Raw genomic sequence first — 24,629 nt, forward strand, 5'->3', positions numbered from 1 at the left:
GGCAACACCGGAAATGTTGCAGCGGAGTCTGGCCAGTCCAGACAGCTAAGTAATCATCTCGTATTGGTCTCTCACGGCTGCAACATTTCCTGGCGGCTCAGATTTCAATGTGTACCACGAATGCGACATGTGTCTTACACAAAGAAAAATGTTTGCGTAACTTTACGTTTTCGATGTGACTAATCCTTCGTATCTTTCTAACATTTATTCAAAGACATGGACGTGATAACGCCGACCTGTAGATAATTACCAGCGGAGACTCTTTTTTGAAATCTATCGAACCATTAATGTCAAATATGTATAAATGTTCGTTGAAATGTGATAAATACAGTGGTGCCTTGCGACCATCATGTTTGCGTGCCTGACAACGATAATTTGATGACTAGATAAATCTGAGTTATATATGTCAGTGAACTGTCTGCCTATCTTAGCGTCTGCACATTTGTGCTACGTGTATTGACGGTCGATCTGTACATGGCCCATCATCAATTTCCGTTCAGAAAGCGTTTCACCTAGTCGTAAACAAATTTCCCGCTGACGATTTGTATTTCGTGTACTACAATCATTAGCACATGCGGCTCCGTCGCCTTTTGTGTGCAGTTTGGTGCAAAGCTAGGTGTTAATGCTTTCTCACACTGCACAAGACACCCAAGGAGCCAGGCTTTAACATGAGGCTAGAGACACTAGATTGGCCAATTTCAGTACAGGTGACCACTGGCCAATATCAATACATTCACCCGAAGATACACATAAAGCGAGCATATATGAAGAAATCGGCGATGGAAGTGCTGACACTCGATTTGGTGAGGATAAATCGGATATTTTTATCTGGGGTATTTCCGAATGCACGAAATACTGGTAACAATTAAGTTTATATGTACCACTAGAAAATGCTGTATTTCAAATAAAGTGCTTTGTCTTATTTACGTTGTTATCTTTGAATTTAACCAGACAACGCTACACGCTGAAGCGTAAAATACTGTCTTTAATTTATAGTTCCATGCGAAATTCTGGTGTGGAAGCGCCCTCAGCTGCAGATTGTGACTAATCCATCACTCAGACCTACCAATTCTTTTCAACGTTTCCGAAATTTTTGTAGCAGTACACTGCAGTGTTAATTTGCCTGTTTATATCAGTATCAAAATGCATACCATCTTTTTGTCATTCCTAAAAGCAGTTGTCAGTGCGTTAACGACTATTAGTATTTAGACTGCAATTGGGGCGTTTCTGACATTGTAGTGCATACTCCGTGTAAAAGGAAAAGCAAAAATTTAATGCCAGCTGCTAACCAACGAACAACAAAACTATGAGATAGTGAACTATACAACGTAAGCTATGTGTACATTCCATGGTTGATATGAAAGAGCCTGATGGTCTGTCTCACCATAAAAAAGCTGTGGTTTGTCAGTATACAGGGTGTTACGAAGTGTTTGGATCAAACGTCCAGGGATGATAGCTCACGTCACAGGGAAAAATTTTTGTTAGACGCAAACTGTTCGCTGACGTTTCCTGGCGACGCCAGCGTCCTTTTGTTTTGGTTTTGCCCCTGAGAGGCGGCAGGGTGTAGGCACTCCGCGACGTGCGTCTGCAAGGTGTGTTGACTGTAATGCAGTCGTGTGCTGCGCATGATACGGTTCAATCCGAGAAAACTTGAAGTTCCTGATTCGCACCTAAAATATCTTCAACCGCCTATTGTTCTCTTTCCGAAAATCTCTCCATCAATTTATTGATGTAAACAGTATGTAGAACATCTGGTTAGCAGGCCTTATTAATTTGGTGAAATCTAGTCATTCCAGAGCTGGCGAGTACTAAAGGATGCCTGGCGTCAACGAGAAGTTAGCGAACACGTTGTTTCTAACAAAGGTTGTTCCCCAAGATGTGTTCTATCATCCTAGGACTTTTGATACAAAGACTTAAAAATACCTTGTATATGTAAAGATGGCTTTCACAGCAGATTCATGTAATGGTCGGAGCACCCCTATCATTATAAGAGATACTTACCACATCATCTCGATTCCATTGCTGTGGTTTTTTCCTCCGGGTCGTTGATCGAACAATCTGAAATTTATATTGCCGCGATAATGTGGAGGAGCAGTGTTGGGGTGAATCCTAGTAATTAAGGTGATATGACGAACATTTACCCGTGCATTAAACCAATGACCGTCTGCTTACTTGAAGAAACTTCGCTTTTGAAAGTTAAAAATAAAAGAAAAGAAAAAGTTTGTAGTGGACTCTGTCATTCAACAGTAAGTTTGTTTTTTTATTTTTATTTACACGTCACGTTCCGTAGGACCAAATTGAGGAGCATAAAATCTCCAAGCTCATGGAACTTGTCAGTACATGAAATTAAAACATAAAAGTAATAAAGATACAAATAAATGTTTATGAACCCGAAAAGAGTCAGTCCATAAGTTTAAGTAAACGCAATCAACAATACAACAAGAATCAGCTTAATTTTTCAAGGAACTCCTCGACAAAATAGGATGATTGACCCATGAGGAAACTAAAGTCGTTTCGTTGTGAGCTCTCACAGGACGCGTAGCAGAACCGTGTGTAGTAATGTTGAAGATTCTCATTGAAACAATGCGTTTCTGCTGTTTCGGCCTTTTGATATTACGCAACAGTTATGTAACGTCCTCTTATCGACGTTACTCGTTCCACAATCTTTCAGTCTTATCACGTGCTCAACAGTATTCCGATTTGACCGTGGCCTGGCCAAGTGTTGTGTTTATGACGACACAGTATATGGTACGTTCTTCTGTCAATTAGTAAAACATTTGCGTCTGTACCCGTGTAAGCTGTGTTTTACTTTGTGCCATACATTCGTCGTTTTGCTAGCTGCGCGATCATTTTCCTACTGCATGTCATTAAATATTCGCTAGGTGGAACTTCTTTCCTTAAATAGGCAACACATTCATTATATCGCATCGGTATTCATTGAAAGACATGTTTCCCTTGCCAGAATATGCCCAGGTAAAGAAAACGATCGTTGTTAGTCTGCTTCTTTACACCTAACCTGCGACGATGTCTCCATCTTATGATGATAATAATAATAATAATAATTATATTTATTTTTTTATGTCGCCCAATGCTCAGTCAATTTTCTTCGCTGAAATATTTTCACATTACATAACTGTGAGACTGATACAAACCCGTTGAAGTACGATGCACAAAGCACCCCCCCCCCCCTCTCTCTCTCTCTCTCTCTCTCTCTCTCTCTCTCTCTCTCTCTCTCTCTCTCTCTCTCCCTCCCCTCTCTCCTACCCCCCCCCCCCTCCCATGTGTGCGTCTGTCTGTCTTACTCGTAAATTTTGTTAGACCGCCAGACAAAGAGGGAATGGGAGGTGGGTAGATGACATAAGAGAACAGAGGAGAGTGCCGTGCATGTGTGTAGCTAAATACCCAGAATGCATTGAGAAGTCTAGAGCAAGGCTCTGTCCAGCATTACATTTGAAATAGCGAACGATGATAATGATGATGATCATAAACAACCAAGGGTCCAAGCTGGAACCACCATGCCTCAAGGTTTAAAGTTAGAAAGCCTGTCGGCATTTAGTGGACATGGAACTAAAACATATAGTTTTCTATAATATAAGTAAGATTCAAATCTTGAAGCTTCTGTGGCAACTATTACATGGTTTGTTTACTTTTGCATGTAAATATTTACATGAGCTGAATCGTTTGCAACGCCATAAAATATTCCCATTGGTAATAAAACGATTTTTTTAAATGCTGGATGTCGTAAAATCTATACAATTTCTCTTTGATTTTGTGTTTATAATTATTCGTAAATTCCATTGTTCATTAACTCTTTTTTATTATTAAATGAGAAGTCTATCCCAGAAACTACTATCACGAAGGATCATTACATAGATCAATGTTAAAAATCTTATGTGGATCATGTTGCTATTCATTTCATCGTGTCGATAAGAAAGTTTGTCGGTTCTCTCATAGCATTTAGCTAGGGCGTGCATTCACCTAGGACCAGTAACTTTACGCGGAGTATTTTTATTCAAAAACTAAGTTTTAATAGCAATGACATGCATTGCTGTGTATTATGAACCGAGTAATACTGTCGCTGGCCCTCGCAGAGCATTTGTAATTTGAAAGAGAAGTCCCGAAAGCTGAAATTTATCAGTTACTGAGGAATTATTACAACAGCCGTAAGTTCACGTTGCGCACAGAGGAACAATGGTTGTAATGTTTCGTCAGTAGCTGGGGAAATATCAGTTGAAAATAGTTCAGTGTATAGTATATTAAATATGAATGAAAAATGACTCGGTCACCACTGTAAGGTAGTGCTAAAGATTGCCCAAAAGTCGTGCATGGCATAATCCTCCGAAACGCGTAATGTGAAAGTACAATATAATAATTGTGACTTGTTACAGGAATCTGTATTTGCAGTTGATATTCGTAACGGCCACAGTCGCGTCTAACCTAGAATGTTTGCATTGAAATTTGCGGCAATACTTAAATGCTGTTGACGTGAATTGAAGTGACTATTTTCATTCCGGGAAACAGTTTGATCTAGTTGGCGGATGCCGACAATTTTAAGCCGCTGAGATTGATTGTTTTGTGCGATGAATGCTGAAATCGCTTAAACGAATCGGGCTCTCCGTGTGTTGATTCCGCCCGGGAGGAATAAATCGGCAGTGGCACTTGTGTGTGTGTGTGTGTGTGTGTGTGTGTGTGTGTGTGTGTCGGCGCTGTTGTTTTTGGCCCGTGCCGCTTCCTGGGGCAGACTGTTGGCCTGCAAGCCGCGCGTGGGAACCGAACGGCGCGCGCGGCTTGTGGCCGCAAACTCGACAAACGCGAATTTCCAAATGATGCTGCGTAATTGTAGCAAAATAATTAAACTCTCGGCACGCTTCATTTAAAATCGCCGTTGCAGGGAGCTGTCCGTTGCACCGAAACACGCGTACACAATTGCAGGCGGTATGTCACACGGTCGCAGAGTTTCAGCGCTCTAACATAGCAATAACCAATAGTGTTTGGAGGGTGCCGCGCAAGATGCGTTTTGTTAACCTCTGAACGCAATGTGATCTCCACATCTGGCAGCAATAACTGTGGGTAATCTGAAGATGCAGAAACTCGTTGGTGGATTTCGCTTTTTTTTATCCTCCCCTAAGTACGAAGAGAGCTTGTTGAAAACTAACGCCTCCGAATTTTTTTGTGAAAACTAGAGCTTTTTAAATAAAACAAACGTTATTAACATTCTGCATCTATGTTCTTCATCTCTACATATTTTGCAGTCCTCTGCCGCTAGCTCCGAACTGCAGCGTGTTGCATAGCGCTGTGGAATGTAACTACGCTCTGTTTTAATGTCCTTCATGACAATCCATCCTGGGCTTGCATTTCTTCAAGATAATACCCGCCCGCACACGGCGAGAGTTTCTACTAACTGCCTTCGTGCTTGCCAGACACTACGTTGACAGCAAGGTTGCCGGATCTACACCCAATTGTCCGCCCCTTTTTTAGAATACTGCTGCGCGGTGTGGCATCCTTCCCAGATTAGGACTGACGGAGTACATCGAAAAAGCTCAAAGAAGGCAGCACGTTTTGTATTATCGCGAAATGTGGGAGAGTGTGTCACCGAAATGATAAAGGATTTGGGCGGGACATATTAAAAGAAAGCGTTTTTCGTTGAGACGGAACCCTCTCACGAAATCCCAGTCACCAGCTCTCTCCTCCGAATGCGAAAATATTTTGTTGACACCGACCTATATAGGGAGAAACTACCACCACGATTAAATAAGGGAAATCAGAGCTCGTACGGAAAGATGTAGGTGTTCACGCTATACGAGATTGGATTAATAGAGAATTGTGAAGGTGCTTCGGTGAATCCTCTGCCAGGCACTTAAATGTGATCTGCGGAGTATCGATGTAGATGAAAACATTTAGAGTATTATGAGCAGGGCACGAAATCAATTCGGGGTTTTGACCAGCTTACGCGCCATCTGGACAGAATTTGCCTCGATATCCCTCAGGATGACTTCCAACAACTCCATCAATCAATGACAAGCCGAATAACGCGATTTTGAACTGATCAGTTCGTGAAGCTCTTTCTCTTGATTTAATCATTCAATTTTTCTGAAATTGTATTTTATTTATTTATTTATTTTATTTTTGCCTGTACAAGTACATCTCGTCTACCATTTTGTCCCATTCGGATAATTCCTTCCTGGTGAGTTCTTTTAGTGTATATTACTCGGTGAAACACTATACAATGCATGGCATAGGATACTTCGTACCAGAATTAGCTATTTTCTGACGTATTCCATTCGGCGATTGAACAAGTGGAAAAGTTACGTTCTCGATGCCTCTGTAAGCGTCCTAATCTCTCTTGACTTATTCCAGTGATCCAGACGCGAAGTACACGTTGGTGGCAGCAGAATTCAACTCCTCAGATACCGATTTCTACCCTTACAGAACACTGTCTTGGTGTCGCCTCTCATCCGGATCCATATTTGTTTCCTGAGCATATCTGTTGCACTTTAGTACGGACTAGACAAATGTGTTGTGATCCTACCAACTGCATTTGTGTATTTGTTGAATGTCTGCTGTCGACGTCTACTTGATAGCCACGCCAAACGCAGGAGCTAAAACTGCAATCAGTCCCACTAGCGATTTCTGTGCTTTTCCCGTTACGCATTCGTAGTTCTTTCAAGGAACTGTTCCAACAAATCATTCTTTCATTCGCCTTCCCTAGTACAGGTGTGTGTGCGTATGATTTTTTATCGCTTTTTAGTACCATTTCATATACCTTTGTTAGTATTGATTCTAAATATTTAAAGGATATGTTCTCCTATAGTCGGAAACTACGGCTGCTTTTTCTGTTTTATGGTCATTGTCTTGCATTTATATACGTTAGGAAGAGGTTATCATGCTACTTTATTGCAATTATTGTAACTGTGTCGCAAACTTAGAAAGTGCCTTTTGCAGAAGCCTCCACATCTGTTTGGCAGAGCTCTACAGTGTAATTTTGTGAACTAGTCTGATACAGTTGATTATTAAGCTCCTCCGTTAAAGTCAATTGGATTATAGATTGATTCCAGTATTTTCGAGATATTATTAGAACACCTTCGGTGATAAAGCGTATTCCGTATCTTCGTATGTTAGATGCGAACATAAACCCTGTAGTTAGCAGAAAGATAACTTCAAGCAAAATCATTCAGATCTCGCTCTGTTGTTACGTAAGGCACAAATGACCGTTTAGTATCCGCGCTAGGCTATGTGAGGACCCGTATTCATCATTGTCCTTGTCACACATGGGAATGATGAAGAGCGGGAAAAATGACTGTTTCTCCCATACGTGTCTTAATGTCTTTCCTGTTAGTATCGAGCCGGCCGGAGTGGACGAGCGGTTCTAGGCGCTACAGTCCGGAACCGCGCGACATCTACGGTCGCAGGTTCGAATCCTGCCTCGGGCATGGATGTGTGTGATGTCCTTAGGTTAGTTAGGTTTAAGTAGTTCTAAGTTCTAGGGGACTGATGACCACAGCAGTTAAGTCCCATAGTGGTTCAAATGGCTCTGAGCACTATGGGACTTAACATCTATGGTCACAGTCCCCTAGAACTTAGAACTACTTAAACCTAACCTAAGGACATCACACACATCCATGCCCGAGGCAGGATTCGAACCTGCGTCCATAGCAGTCGCGCGGTTCCGTAAGTCCCATAGTGCTCAGAGCCTTTGTTACTATCGATCTTCCGGGAGGTGCACATCGAACAGCGGTGTCTTTCGAGTAAAGCTTCATTTAATTTGGTCGTTCTAGTCAGGTAATATCCCTTCAAAAATTCACTTGTAAAAAAAAAAAATTGAACATTTGCGCAAATATCAGTCTGACAGCATCTGTCAGTTTCGAATGTTAACAGCGCGAATCGGATTTTCTAAGCTTGCTCCTTTGTTGGTAATTAACATTGATCTCAAACACTTGAGCAGTACAGAAGAATATTCCACATAAGGTGCTTGTACGCTCTCTTTTCTGCAACAGTACTACACTTCATCGAAATACTCCCAGTCGTGCATCTCGTTGTTATTTCTCCGCAGGTTATGTCGTGTATTCGTGTAGCTTCATATTGCTTAACAAATATTCAAAAGCTGTCGGATGCATCCTACACATGCACATTGTTTCATGAACCAATAAGGCTACCTGTCATTCGTTGTATGATGATGACGACCTGCAAAGCTGGGCGGAGGAGATTAGTCTTTAACGCCCCGTCGACAACGAGGTCATTAGAGACGGTGCACGAGTTCGGAACAGGGAAGGATGGAGAAGCAAAGCGCCCGTACCCTTTCGAAGGAACCAACCCTGCATTTGCCTAAAGCGATTTAGAGAAGTAACGGAAAACCTGAATCAGGATGGCCGGATGACGCGAATTTGAACAGTCTTCCTTCAGCACATTACAGGACTGGTTGACTGCAACGGATATTAGGTCAAGGTGGCAAGGATTGCATAAATAACGCTTCCCGGAAGTCAGGTGTATTGAGGGGCAAGAGTTCGTCGGGGGGCCGTGGCAGACGTTAGCCACTTCCTAGTAAAACTGGGTAGGATCTGTTTAGATGTCGCTCCGCACTTCCTTGAAAAGCAGTTCATTTTTACTTTCGCTATGTTAGTTTATCTGCGGGTAAATTAAATGGTAATTCAGGTGACATACGATACTAAAAATCGCTGACGGATAGTGTTCTTCCGCGTCATCGGTGTTACACTCGTACAAGAAAAAATAGATGTATAATATGAAAAAAAAAGTGTGCAAAGAAAGCTTTATAGTCTGGGCAACCACAGCCACGGCAAATCATGCTGAGAAATACAACCGCTTCAGTTGTAAAATCATTTCATTCTTAGGCAGTACCGGTTTGACAGCTGCATCTTGAAATGCAAAGCTGTATACAGGCTGAAAACAATCACGTAGAAAATAATCCCAAACCTAAGACGAAGCGTAATAAAAATGTACTCAATGGATTCAATGCATGTCCCACATGACATATCGCAGGGAAACCCAGCATTCATAGTCAATCGTGTGTGGTTCGATTTAGTTAACTTACGTTGTTCCTAAACAACACGTTAGTATTTTCTCTTTCTGCCTGTCTGATTGTCATGCCATGTGCCAGTTATTTGCGTTGCTAGCTAAATCTTCGGGTAACGATTACGCCTGCTTGATACTGTTTTATTATTATTTTGAGTTTTAATGAGAAATTTACCAAGTCTATTTCCCTTGATAGCGTACAGATTATTATGGCGCCCAAAGTTTTTAAATAGTGAACATTCACCTAGATAACCATTCGATAGTGGGTGTTAACGACTACATGTTGACGTTCCTCCTTATCCATTGTGGCATTACATAAAATTTCCTCCTCATTGTTTCCTACCCTTCTCCATACGTTTTACGGGAGCCTTTTCCACCGTATCTTATTTCTTGTAGCACATAGGCCATTTTAGAGGACAATCAGTTAACCATTGAAGCAGTCCTGAAATTTTTGGTTTTTAAATAAATCTTTTTTTAGAACACCAGTAATTTTTCTTCGAAAAATTTCGCGTTGCAATAGGAAAGAGGAAAAGCGATCAGTGCTATTTTAATAACAATGCCGACAGAAACTAACAACAAACACAAGGTGTGAGAATTAATAACAGCAATGCTGAGACAATATACCTGTTACCATGAGGCGTGGCCTAATGGATGGTACACATGTACATGAGTTGTACGAGACTTGCCCTATTGATCTGTATGGTAGTTTTTCGCTGTTGTCGTCGGACAATAATTGTATTACAGAAAGCCACCATCGGTAGTCTGGTAGTATTTTACGATGTGTGATATCAATGAAGTACAGTGCCCCATTTGCTTTAAAATAATTAAAAACGGGACAAGCCACGACAAACCTACATCATACAAGGAGAAAACAATTCATTAAAAGATTACAGTGAAGGTACAGAGTAGCTAATCTGTTGCTTGTGTATATAATAATGCCTTTCTCTGCTAATAGATTTTGTTAAAGGACAACATAATGATAAATACTGAACTTCATCGTCAATTTTCACCCTTTTATCACAGACCATTCGCAATGCCCAAATAGCGTTATGATCGTTGTACCGGCTGAGTTTTCTTATATTTACACAGTTAAATTAATATTTGGATCCTGTGTATCTTGAAACTGAAGGAGTCAAAATTTCAATTTTTACGTTCATTACAGGAAAAACCAATTTTTGGTTATTTCAGAAACAGGTTATTTTGAGCGGTTTTAACACAGTGTTACAGCTGGCCTTGAAGCGGAAGAAAAGGTATAACCGAAAACCAGTTGTTTCAGCCATAACCGCCATTGCTGCCATGAATGAGAGTTCACGTAATTTCTTTTATGTACATACTGACTTGACTGCAGTGAGTGCGTTTTGTATTACGGTTTCATCGTAGATTTTGGATTATCTGTTTTCCTGCGTGATTGCTTTCCACTTATATACAGACTTGCAGCTGTAAAAGCTGTGAAACCAGCAGCACCTAAGAATAAACGGATTTTACAGCTGATGCGGTTTATATTTCTAAACACAAAAAAGTGTTTGCAGTTGCGCGCACGTGCTTAAGGTGGGTGGTGGGTGGGTATGGCTTCAAGGGGTGCAGGGGCGGCCTTAACGGCAGTGCAGTTAACGTCAAACTTGGTACTTTAGAGGTCGAATAGTAAAAAAAAGTTTTTGCTTAATTGGCCGACAACGCATCCAAAAGTCACTTATCACCTTATTCATCTCTGATAATGTTCGAAGATTTAAAATATTTGGAAAACAAAAATTTTAGCTTATGTACTATACCCATTCAGCCATCTCAACAGCATAATGTCAATTATGACGGTACGAGTGTAAGGACAACACAGTCCCTGAGTGAAGAAAGTCTCCAGTTTGACCAGGAATAGAACCCAGACCCATTTGCTTAGCAATCTGTTGCACTGACTACTTAGGTGGACATGATGTGAAATATGCTGAGCTGAAACTTGGTTTGGAGTCTACATTAAACTGTAGATCACCCTATAACTGGCAAGGTAAATAAGTTCAGATGTCTGAGCAAGATAATGGCTTACCGTCTCCAATAAGACCGTGCCCAGTAAAGCACTGTCGTGTGCAAACAAACAAACAAACCTCTAGATGGCTCAAAATGTTTACTAGATTAACTTAGCAAATCCAACTGACTGCCGGGAATTCACCAGTCGTATAAGTTATCTGAGTTTTTTTATTTTTTAATACTAAGTTAAATGACACAGGACTTCCTTTCCAACTCTCTCAGGTGCTTCTCAGCACCTGGGGTGCCTATTACTAAGTCGTCGATATGAGAGAGGTTGTGCTATGGTTAAACGACGCTATGTTTGTACGATCTTTTTGCATGAATGCGAAATTCAAACCTTCAGCTTTCCTTATGCTGTCTTGTCGACACGTGTCTAGGTAGAAATCTTTTACTTAGGACCAGAATTTTCTCAGGTACTCGGCAAGATATTTCACTGAGGTAAGACGGTTTTTACCTTTCGAAATGAACGATTTTTTTTTTTTAAAAAAAAAAAAGGTTAGAGTGTAACATTTTTGCTTGTTCAGCATTTTCCGAATTTTGTTGTTGAATCATGGCGGGTCTTTTCACTCCTTAATCTACTTACTCCACATCACATGTGCTTGTCCAGAGCATGATTTGCAGTCAGTTTAAACTCTGCCCATGATTCTTCTTCATCCATCATTTAGGACCTAATGATGTCCATCCATTCTCTATATAGGGTCAAATAACTACACTGACGAAAAAAATTCCAATACCAAGGAGGAGTTGTACGACTCGAAATTGGTAGGTTTCTACATCAGAAAGATAATGGCTATTCAAATTTCGCACCAGTCGGATAAGAGTGGCGCTAGTAGCACCACTATGAGAATTCAAATCAAGTTTGAAGTAAATACGTACTGTAATGCAGCCGTGAATGTTAGTTACCATTGAGATTGGACGTGGTGTGTTGATGTTAGTCAAGAATGCCTTAAAGGCGACAAAGACGCCATTATCAACATGTCACTAAATTTGTGAAAGGGATGTGTAGTTGGGCTAGAAGAAGTTAGATGTTCCTTCTGCAAAACTGCAGAAAGACTTGGCAGGAATGTAGCCACTATAAGTGATTGCTGGCAGCAGTGGTCATGAGAATGGAGGGTCGCAAGAATACGAGGCTCTGAATGGCCATCTGGTTCTACCGAGAAAGAAGTCCATTGTGTTCAGCATATGGCTCCGGCACATCATACTGCAGCTCCAGCAGCAATTTGACAAACAGTTGGCACAACAGTAAAACAATGAACTGTTTGTATACTTGAAGGACTGCTCTGAGTCGGATGCCCTGTAGCATGCATTCCACTGACCCCAAACCACCGCCCCTTGTTACTTCAGTGGTATCAGTTGAGAGCACATTGTAGGGCAGGGTAGGTATATGTTGTGTTTCGTGATGATGGTTCTGCCTCAGTGCCAGTGATGGCCGTGGGTTTTTAGGCGGCGGCCAGTTACAAGCTTGTAACCAACCTGCATATGTATTAGACACACTGGACATACACTGGAGACTTTGTATGACAGCAGGAGCACTCTCATGGTTATCCCATGCACACTGACTTCAAATTTGTAATTAAGTCTAGTTATTCGAATTGTTGTGCTTCCTTTCATGAACAGCATTGCATGGAATGTTTCTAACAGGGTAACACTGGACCAAATTCCGCCGCTGTAAGCCAACTTGCTCTACAGAGTATCTATATGTTGCCTTGGCGTGCTTGATCACAAGATCTGTCTCCAGTCGAGAACTATATGAGACATCATCAGATGACAACTCCAGTGTCGTCAATAAACCTCATTAAACGTCCCTGTATTGACCAACCAAATGCAACAGGCATCTAACTCCAACCCGCAAACTTACATCTGATACGTTTACAATACAATGCATGCTTGCATTCAACATTTTGGTAGCTATGCCAATTATTAATGTACCAGTATTTCACATTACCAATGACTTACCATACATTTACATTAACTTGTGATCATGCATTGTTAATCACTTATATAGGTTACTTAGACAAATGTATTACCAAAACTTCATTACTCTACATTAATTATTTTTTGGTGATGCGATTTTTTTCAATTTTTTCACCATTGCATTCATCTGCTTGTTCCAGCATACATACTCATCAAGCCTTCTTGATGTCTTTATTAACTGTAGTAAATATTGTCACTTTGATATCATGGTCACTAATTTCTGTGTCTATGCTGCCAATAAAGTCAGGTGTGTTTGTAACTACAATGTCTAAAATATTGTGCGCGCATTATAATATAATCCATAGCCAAAACTAGACACTCTTATCATCATAATTGGATCCATGCCTTGCACATATTGTTTATGATAGGGGTTTTATTTCCATCCCACCAGTGCTTACCAGATCTTTTCTTAGGAATGTGAATTTCACAAGAAAGTTGACTGGTTTGTTGATGAATTATGTCACACCATCTATTGCATTCTTGTGAAACACTTGTGTGAATACTTCTGTGTTGAGAATGTTTGCCAGCTCTGTGTGACTTTAACAATACATTAAGTCATGTTCGTTTGAATAGTACTAGGAATAAATTAACTCCAAATCGAATACCAATTTAGTTTTTCAGAGAGTATAGTTTGGCACTGGCCTCGTCCTTAGCTTGCATTTGTCATGAATTTCTTGCCCACGGCAAAGTCCTAGGTGACTCGATAAAGAGTATAGATGACTCCTGTACGTAAGAAAGGGAAAAAAAATGGACCTGCAAAATTACAGGCCATTATTCTTAGCATTAGTGTGCTGCAGAATTCCTGAGCTTATTGTAAATTTGCTTATGTTAAATTTTCTTAAGACATAAAACTTCTGTTCACAGATCAGCACGGATTTAGAAGGCATCTCTTGTGCAAAACTAAAGCTTACCCTTTTCTCGCATGATATCCTACAAAGAATGGAAGAAGGGCAGCAGGCACATTCTATATTGCTAGATTTCCAGAAAGCATTTGATGTGGTGCCCCACTGCAGTGTTAATGTAGGTCCGAGCTCATGGAATAGATTTTCAGACATGCAATTTGCTTGAACAACTGGTAAATAGTACAGTTAAATACATTGTCCTGTGTGGCAAGTATTCATCTGACAAGGGTATCATCAGGAGTACCACCAGCAAACAACATAGGATGGCTCTCGTTATCTATGTAGATAAATGACCTGAGTGGAGGGTGAGCATCAGTCTGTAACTGTTTGACAAGATGTATCATCATTGAGTGATTGCAGAAGCATACAGGATGACTTAGAATTTATATGTGGTATGATGAATGGCAACTAGCTCTTAACGTGGAAAATGTAAGTTAATGCAGATGAGTAGAGAAAACAATCCTATAATGTTGGAATATAGTATTAATGGTGTGTTGCTTGATACAGTCACCTTGATTAAATATCTGTGCGTAACATTGCAGAGCAGTATGAAATTGAATGAGTACATAAGTTTGGTAATGGGAAGACAAATACTCAACTACAGTTTATTGGGAGAATTCTAGGAAAGTATAGTTCAGTGATAAACGAGATAATGTACATAACGTTTTTGCAAACCATCCTTGAGTACTGTTAAAGTTTTCGGAATCCCTAACAGGTCGGATCAAAGGAAGATATTAGAGCAGTTCACTGGCGTGCTGCTAGATTTGATAGTGGTAGGTTTGATCAGTATGAAATTATTGCAGACGTGCTTCGTGAACTCAAATGGAAATCCCTGGAGGGAAGATTTCATTCATTTCATGAAACACTATTGTGAAAATTTATAGAGAAACGACATTGCAGCAGACTCCAGAATGATTCTGTTACCACCAACATATATTTTGTGTGAGGACAATGGAGACAGAATAAGAGAAATTAGGGCTTTTACAGAGGCTTTTAGATCAGCATTTTCCCCTCCATTTATGAGTGGAACAGGAAAGGGAATGACTAGTATCGGTATGAGGTATCTCCACGATGTAAGTGGCGTGCTTGCGCCGAGACTTATGGTCAGCATTTTGAACAGTTGCTATTGCTTTCCAAGTGTTTTATACATTTTTCTCGCCATTAGAAAAACTAAACATTTGTTTCTGGTTATTTCTTCCTAATCTCAAAACAATTTAGGATGCTCTACCATGTGTGTAACTTTGTCCCTAACAGTTTTCAATGGTTGTATAGCTTTGTGCATGTAGTATCCTTTAGCAAAAGCCAGAAAATCAGACTTGTAGTGAATTATTTTAGAGCATCTAATTAGGAGCATTGGCAGTTTCGTATGGAACAATAAAATCAAAGCAAAATCAAAGACTTAACCAATTTCAGATGTGTTCTATACAGTATTTAATGAAAGATTGAGATGATGTCTGAGGAAATACTTTTTGGAATAAAATCTACATTTAAATTTCAACATATGAGAAAATATCTGACAGCTTTGTCCAACATGCATCTTGCACAATGAACATGAAGTTGAAACATGAGAAATTCATAAAGGTAGAACTTGAGATATTCACTTGAGAAATGTGGTCCTACATATCAATATTGTCCACAGTCTGAAAACAGATGTAGAACTTGGACAAGCAGTGTTTCAGTACTGCATAAAGTGGTGACAGAATTTTTATGTTAATAAAGTGAGTTCATAAAGATTTCATTGGGTTTGAACAAAACAGTGATTTACTAGGTGTGGTCATATTGGAGGTGGTTTTACATTGCCTGCCTCAGACCTTTGAACTATCTGAGAATCTATTCCATGTGCTCGGACCTACACTAACACTACAGTGGGGCACCACATCAAATGCTTTCTGGAAATCTAGCAATATAGAATCTGCCTGTTGCCCTTCTTCCATTATTTGTAGGATATCATGCGAGAAAAGGGTAAGCTTTAGTTTTGCACAAGAGATCCCTTCTAAATTCATGCTGATCTGTGAACAGAAGTTTTATGTGTTAAGAAAATTTATCATACACAAATCTACAATAAGCTCAGGAATTCTGCAACAAACCAATGCTAAGGATAATGGTCTGTAATTTTGTGGATCCATTTTTTGCACCAAACCTTGGTTCAGCTTGATGTTTCGCACATTAACAAATCATTGTCAAGGGGGAAGAGGTGATAAATGATAAATCAAATACCAGGACTTAGCAGTGACCATGGAAAGCAGATTCAAATATGACAATGGATGTTGGTGTTTAGGAAAGGTATGAATTTGTAACTATATGGTGATACATTGTAAAGCTTTAGTTATTAATCCTCTCTGTGATCGAACACAGTTTATTCCTCTCACATTGCTCCCATACCTATCATGCTTCTTCATGGTCCACCCTTGCAACCCACGCCCTTCTTACCATGGAGAACGGCAGTTGTTATTCCATACTGATGATCCAATGTGTGATCTGTCATGAGCAACATGTGATCAGTGTGCAAATTTAGAAAGTTTTGGTTTTTGTTGCTGGTTTTCCATCATGCACAAAATTGTTAGAAGATAATTCATTTTGAAGGACTTTGTAATGTTTCAATAATCGTAATATCTCGGTATGTACCTGATCAGTTATAAATGTAATCACATCTGTAACTGCATTCCAACAAATTCCTGAAAAGTTAAGGAGCTCAAGTCATACAACCACAATTGTAGCTTACAAGCCATATTTGTAGTACCCATATGCTATTTCATTTATCGCAGAAAGGCAGCATTCCATCTCCAGTCCATGGTCAGATCAGGGACCACTGCCAAATTTGGGCCACATGAAAACTGAATGCAAGCCCTTTTACCTCTCAGATGCAGATTTCAGCAAGATTTACTGTATGTAGAACAGCATCATGATGTAAAATAACTGTACCAACATTTTGATAGTGTTTGCAATGGCCTTCGCCTGTATTTGAACCCAGAGGAACCTTCGCTGACAGTTATTTTACAGCATGACATATTCTGATCCAGATAACTTTTATGTTACCTGATTCTGGACGTAGTAAGCCTAGGGAATACATCTCTTGATAGTTGTACTATTTGTAAAAATGATATCTTCTGCCAAGAAATAGTCTCATGAATTTTACGCAGTTTTCCATATATTAAATCTTGCAATACATTCCTGTTTGGTTTTCAACCAATGCAGCCTCATTGCCGTAGTAAGTTGACGTAAAGTACTTTTTGTAGATTAATTATATGTTAAAATTAAATCTCAATTAAAATCAATATGGAAGAAGATCTCTTATTGCTTGGAAAAGTAAAGCAACTCCCAAACGAATATGCTAAAGAGAAATAACAATGTAAAATTTTGTAAATGAACCTTGACTGGCATATACAGAGTGATTTGTTTAAATGTTTTGTGTGAACTTCCTCTAATTTGATTAAATTGATATTCAGAAGTACATCATATGTTTATATGTGAAATGATGAGGCTTATCCAACAGAGATTTCATTTCTCTTGTTTGAATATTTTATATAAAATGTTAACATTTTCTTTTTCTGTTTTGCAGTTTCCTGAAACCCATTTCACTCCTTTCGGAAGAGGACGACGAACTGCTGATGTTGGTCATTGGCTCTGCATACATTGCCCACATGAGAGGTAACTAATGACAATGCTTCATGAAGAGTGTGTAATAACATCTCATTACACAGAAGCTGGAGTTCCTGTGTCCCTTTGAGACAGCACCACAATGCCTCACCAGTTTGGACTCCCCACTATGGCGCATAGTATGCAAACTCCACCTTCACCACCAAATTTCTTTGAAAGGTTCAGTTCCATGTTGTACAGACCAGATGAGCAGAGACTTACTAGGGAGGCAATGGAAAGGTATTTGAGGGAGAGAAGTGATATGGTGATCGTGATACTTCATGCCAAAGTAGCCCAGAAATCTTATGGAAATGAGAAACGCTTTTTCTGTCCGCCTCCCTGTATATACCTTTTTGGTGAAGGGTGGAGGATGCGCCAGGAGCAAATGCTGAGAGAGGGAGAAACAGAACAAGCAGCTCAACTTTGTGCATTTATTGGTATTGGAAACTCTGATCAAGATATGCAGCAGCTGGATTTGAACAATGGTAAGCAGTATTGTGCTGCAAAAACACTGTACATTTCAGATTCAGATAAACGTAAACATTTCATGCTCTCTGTGAAAATGTTCTATGGAAACGGCCATGACATAGGCGTTTTTCATAGCAAAAGAATCAAAGTGATATCAAAACCATCAAAAAAGAAGCAGTCTCTGAAGAACGCTGATCTGTGCATAGCTAGTGGTACCAAAGTGGCTCTCTTCAATAGACTTCGCTCTCAGACTGTAAGCACAAGATACCTTCATGTCGAAAATGGCAACTTTCATGCAAGTTCAACACAGTGGGGAGCATTTACAATTCACCTGCTGGACGACAACGAATCGGAGTCAGAGGAATTCGCAGTTCGTGATGGTTATGTGCACTACGGAAGTACAGTGAAACTTGTTTGCAGTGTCACCGGTATGGCTCTTCCACGGCTCATAATACGCAAAGTTGATAAACAGATGGCACTCTTAGAAGCAGACGATCCAGTGTCTCAGCTGCACAAATGTGCTTTTTATATGAAAGATACTGAAAGGATGTACTTGTGTTTGTCACAAGAGCGAATTATACAGTTTCAAGCAACACCTTGCCCAAAGGAACCAAATAAGGAAATGATAAATGATGGTGCATGTTGGACTATTATTAGTACTGATAAAGCAGAGTATCAGTTTTTTGAAGGCATGGGACCAGTTCGTGCTCCAGTGACTCCAGTTCCAGTCGTTCACAGCTTGCATTTGAATGGAGGAGGTGATGTCGCAATGCTCGAACTTACTGGTGAAAATTTCACTCCTAACCTACAAGTGTGGTTTGGAGATGTGGAAGCTGAAACAATGTATAGGTGCCAGGAGAGTATGTTATGTGTAGTGCCCGAAATCTCGTCATTCAGAGGGGAGTGGTTGTGGGTGCGTCAGCCGACACAAGTACCAGTTTCTTTGGTAAGAAATGATGGAATTATTTATGCGACGGGCTTGACGTTCACCTATACCCCAGAGCCCGGCCCGAGACCGCATTGTCCGCCGGCAGAAGACATTATGCGAAGTGGCCAAACCAGTCGAATGCCAGCATTGCCCGATATGGCTTGGGGTCATCATCCTCCTCCTCAAGGAGGACTGTGAAAAAGACTTACTTCGTATAAGCACTTGTAGATATGTAAGGTGTATGACAGAGCCTAGGTATTGTAAAGAGCACTCTCTTGTATTACAATCAGATTATGCTTTGTCTATCCATGTGATAAATTGCAGATTCCTAAAGACATATATGTCACAGAGAATTAAACTTATTTTATTTCATTTGAACCTGATCATTAATGTGAGTAACATTAATGATCTAGTTGACTGTAATTTTTGTATTATACAATGTGTATTGTATTGTTTTGTAATGTCTTTTAAGTAATGTATTTACTTATGAGAGACGGAGTCCTTTATAGCAGAAAATCATTTATCTTGCTTATATACCAGCGAACATAAAAATGACAAATATGGCAGCATAAAAACATACTTTAAAATAAACAAAAGACAGCTATTTTATAAATGGCCTTGTGTGTTTGTATGTTACAATTCAGACTGAGATGTAAAATATATACTTCTATACCATGGGCTAACTGCACTAATCATTGTGGTAAATAAATAAAAAATAGTGTTTCTGAACGTCTTGAATTTTGTATAAGGAAACCACAGCTTTTAAAACATCATCAGGAATATGAACATTAATTCTTTTCTTATACAAACTATATTATATAGTTACAGTGTGAAACTAAAATTCATTATGAGCTATAGAATACTGGATATTCCAGTAATAATTCAATATGATTTTTTTGTGATTTGGATATGTATTCAAAAAATGAAAACACAAGGCCTAAATATAGTCCTATGTGATTCTTATGTAGATTTCTTTGCTTTAGACATTTTCACAAATATGTTCATAAATGTATGAAACTGGTAAGAGACGTCAAAGTGGTGGTCTGTGATTCTGCGGACAACATTGCTGCATAAAAAATTGGTTGAGGGTGATACACACTGACAACAGCAATAAAATGTAACTGCATTTATATACTAATACTTATAAATAAATGACACAAATTTATATTTTTATTAAGAGCGGTAGCAATGTACAGTACAATTTTATATAGGAATATATATATATATATCTATAATTTTGCATTGCAGTGATGTAGTTAGCTCTTTATAAGAATTGACAAATAATGTATTATGAACACAATTTAATGTGAATTCTACTTAGTGAATGCTGTATTTGAATTTACCTGCAGAATTAAAATGTCACCACCTACACCCCCACCTGTATAGATACAGCTTTTTGGCAGAGTGGTTTTAATTTTCTTCAATTGTGTTATTGATTTTTTTTGCCGTGTTTTTGTTATTTAATGAAAGATTATATGCTATAAAATAGTGAAACTGAGTGTGGAAGTATGAGAGTTGCCAGTTTTGTGAAATGAGTGTATGTTTAAAAATATATATTTGCATCCAATTTTAACCCCGAGTTGTTTCATTGCTTCCTTTTCTGTATTCTTTATAGTAAAATATATGCTGTCTACCAATATCTTGGTAATTGGTACTTGATTAGAGTAGAATCTTTCAGCAATGTGATATTCATTGGCATTTTCAACTTGCAGTATACAATAATTACTCAAAATTGATAGAATATCATTACATTCTAACTAAGAACATTACTTGACAAACCTATGAGAAGCAAATGACACATCTTACCCCCCCCCCCCCCCCTCCCCCCGTCTGAGTAAATTCGTATAGCTTAGCATCATGATTGTATACACTGACAGTATGATATTAGGACTGGTGTTATACACACTAAACCTTGTCTTTTACCATCACATGATCTTCAGAAAAGAACCTTAAACAAAACACTACATTAATAACGGACAGAACAGTAATGTATTGGCTTGTTTATGGGAATACTATGGACTTAGAAGTATAGAAGTTTCAAAACTCATAATCACTCATTTCCTTTACACAAGCTATGTCACATGAGGCCTTCCATTTCATTTCTGACTAATCCTACAGGATATAACCATGTAAAAGCCACATGAAAACTTCACAATGTCTAAAAATTTGTTAATGATGTGTAAACCCAGTATGATCGTGCAAGTGATTCTTCAATTTCTCCAGGCGTATTTTATGACGAAATAAATCTTGGGTGAACAGCCTGGTATGAGTGTGCATAGGACACAATATTTCGGCAATCAACCACATTGACATCATCTGGTGCACTGATGTACATCAGCACACCTGATGATGGCAACATGGTCGATTGCCGAAATATTGTGTCCTATGAACACTCATGCAGGCTGTTCACCAGAGATTTCTTTTGTCATGACCTTGCAAGTTTAATAGCAAGACTGCATAGAAAATGTCACGCAGCAATCTTTTTGGCTGACTGCGGCACAGACAGTGCCTGGAGATCCAAGCAGACTTCAGTAGTATAAGAGAAAAAGGTAATGGTCATCTGAGCTCTATGCAGGAAGTGTTTGGTAGTCACCATCATCCATAATATGATCTGAGTGATTACACAGTGTATTGGTGCCAGAGGATACCCTTATCAGGTTAGATTACGGATTAAGGTTGGCAGCACCAAGAGAACTTAACAGAAGAAAAGCATAAATTAATTTATTCTGTGAGAAAATCAGGGATTTTGCAAAACTTGACACTGACCTTATTTGTTTAAAATAATTGCAAATGAAAAGACATACATTGTGTGCCTGCCTGAACACCAAACATCTATAAGGATAGGGGATGAAATATGTGCCGTTAGCATCTTGCGTTTCTTCAGATAAGATAAATGTAAGAAAAAATCTATGCTTCATGTGGGGAAAAAAAGGTCACGGGTTCAGAAATATTGAAACAATTAGGTTTTGTTTGTGAACTGTTACTGAAAAGACATTTGCAGTAATGAAATGTATATTTCTTTAAAGATTCTTTAAGTAATAATGTACAAATGTTTTTTCTTGACAACAATTTCATTTCAGTAATAAATTACCCACCATAAAGTAAACACTGATAATATCTTCATAGATGAAGTTCGAACAAAGAGTAAGTGTAAGTAAATAATGACCATATTGTCTGAACATTAGATGCTGTCTGGTGACATGAACTGAACAGAAGGTATTTAATGATACCAGGACAAAACATTGTCTTGAAGTAAACTTATCTACAGAGTGCTTCCGAGAGAAACAGTATGTATTTTGGGAAGAGGTAGTATAGACTTAACTCGAATAAAATATTCAGTATAACACATGTCCAATTTTTGTTAGTAACAGAGATACAGACAGCTGTTAGACTGTAACCCAAACAGATACTCACAGAAGGTGTTAAGCAAAGGCAAACAAATAGTTCAAAGTTAATTTTTATGCATTACATCTTCAATACACTTTTGAATTCTGTTAACACCACGTGTCGCTCTTTGCCCTGTTGTTCTTTCATGAGTGCAAAATGCGGACAATCAGTTACTCTCTTGTGTTTAATTTTTCTATGTGGTGTTTGCTTTACAGCTATTCCAACAGGCAGAAATGTAAAGGGATAATGTTTGGTGAATGCAGCCAGTTGTGCTGATCCATCTTCCAGGGAAAATTAATTTGGATGATGTCACCTGATGACTAGAATGTGCAGGAGCCCGTTCACACTGAAAAAAACATGGCCTTCGTTGCAACCAGAGGAATCTCTTCCAATAATGCTGGAACCTCGTTTTAAAGAAAATTGAAGTAACTGGACCCTGCAAGATGATATGGTAACTTGACAGTTGTCTGTCACACTGCACCACACACTTACAGAAAAGTGTTCTTGAAAATGTGGCTGCACAAAGGCATAATGGTGTTCATCAGACCACCAGTGCTAATTGGATTACTCTGCAGTTTGTCATCAGCCAAAGACAAAATTCCAATTGTTTACCTTCAACTACATTTTACAGGTGTTGAACCCACTTTAAATGATGAGGATAGGTGCCATGCATATGTAACGCCCACCATAGTCTTGTATGTGGAACACTGATATGTGTAGAAATTCTCTGTCTGATTGTTGAAAGATTACATTCAACCATCCATGTGGTATCTTGTCCTTCACCCACACTCACTTCATTTGCATGTTCAGATGAAACTTGGCCCAGCTGTGACACTAAACTATCAGCCTCTTCAGGTCCTCTTAAATAGAAGAGATCACAGATGCCTCAGAGAACAAGTAAGGGCTCTATGGCAGCATAGGTGCCACTCCCCCACCAAAAATTTAATTTTGTCGAAAGGATAGAGAGTAAAGCATGTTAACAAGGGAATAAATGATGTTGGGAACTTTATGATTGTTTTTTCTTTGACAGCACATACTCATCAAGTGTGATCCAATTTACAGTGGGTTAGTGAACTTCAGTAAACTAATAGAATCCTTGATGAAGGGGAAATTAACACAAATTCCTCTGACACTCTTGAATTTTTAGCAGTCTGTAGAACATAATGGTACTATCTTTTATCTCAACATACCTGTCAATATACGAGGTGCTATCCAAAATTTTCAGGACTGGAGCTGCCATCTATTGAAATCAGTACCTCTGGACTAATGGTCACCATCACTCTCGAAGTAGTTCCCATCTGCACATAAACACTGGTTCCAGTGCCTCTGACACTGGTCAAACGTTTTCTGGAAGTCCTGTTCTTTGAGGGTGTTCATCACTGCCAGCAGTGCTTCTTGAATCCTCTCTAGAGTGTTGAAACCGACTGCCTTTCAACTTGAGTTTCAGTTTTGGGAATAAAGCGAAGTCGCAAGGTGCCAAATCTGGCGAGTACATTGGGTGGGAGTACAACTGCCATGTTGTTTTTTGCCAAAAAGGTCCTGGTGAGCAAGGACATGTGACAGGGCACATTGTCATGATGCAGTAGCCAGTTTCATTTATGCCAAAGTTCGGGCCGTCGTTGCCACATGTTTTCATGGAGCCGTCGCAACATGTCACAGTAGTACATGGAATTCGCTGTTTGGTTGGGTGGGACAAATTCTTTGTGCACAATTCCCTTGGTATCAAAGAAAACGATGATCATGCTCTTCACCTGTCTCACTTTTTTGGGTCTTGGAGAGCCCGGGCTCTTCCACTGGGATGACTGTTGATTTGTCTCTGTGTCATAACTGTAAATCCAGCTCTTGTCACTGGTGATATCCCATAACAAGAAGGTTGGATCATCAGTGCACACTTCAATAAGCCGTGCATTCTGATTGGCAGTCAAGATCCTTGGCACAAATTTTGCAGTGATATGATGCATGCCCAATTCATCAGTCAACATTCATTGACATGTCTCATAACCAGTACCCACTTCATCCTCAAGGTCTTAAATGGCTCGACATCGATCCACACGAACAAATTGTTGAAGTTAGGAAACAATGTCTGGCGTTGTGCGGCTAACGGGCCTTCCAGTGTGAGCATCATCTTCGGCGTCTGTACAACCGGCTCTGAACCGAGTGTGCCACTCACACATGCGTATGGCTCATGCTCTGTCCCCCAAACACTTGTTGAATCATTGCAAGGGTCTCCGTAGCACTTTTCTTGAGATTCACACAGAATTTGATACACATACACTGTTCTGTTCACGGAT

The 24,629-nt window shown here is 39.4% G+C and overlaps 1 protein-coding gene across 4 annotated transcripts in view; it reads left to right on the forward strand.

Moving 5' to 3' along the window:
* LOC126336807 (suppressor of hairless protein) overlaps positions 1-20,524 on the forward strand; it is a 198,580-nt gene extending 178,056 nt beyond the window's left edge. For all 4 annotated transcript variants that reach the window (XM_050000848.1, XM_050000850.1, XM_050000851.1 and 1 more), the window contains exon 2: positions 17,479-20,524. In XM_050000848.1, the coding sequence (XP_049856805.1) occupies positions 17,659-19,149 (1,491 nt within the window). In that variant the 5' untranslated portion in view covers positions 17,479-17,658 and the 3' untranslated portion in view covers positions 19,150-20,524. The remainder of the gene's footprint in view (positions 1-17,478) is intronic.
* The last annotated feature ends 4,105 nt before the right edge of the window (positions 20,525-24,629 follow it).

The sequence above is a fragment of the Schistocerca gregaria genome, chromosome 2, assembly GCF_023897955.1.
Source record: "Schistocerca gregaria isolate iqSchGreg1 chromosome 2, iqSchGreg1.2, whole genome shotgun sequence".
NCBI lineage: Eukaryota > Metazoa > Arthropoda > Insecta > Orthoptera > Acrididae > Schistocerca > Schistocerca gregaria.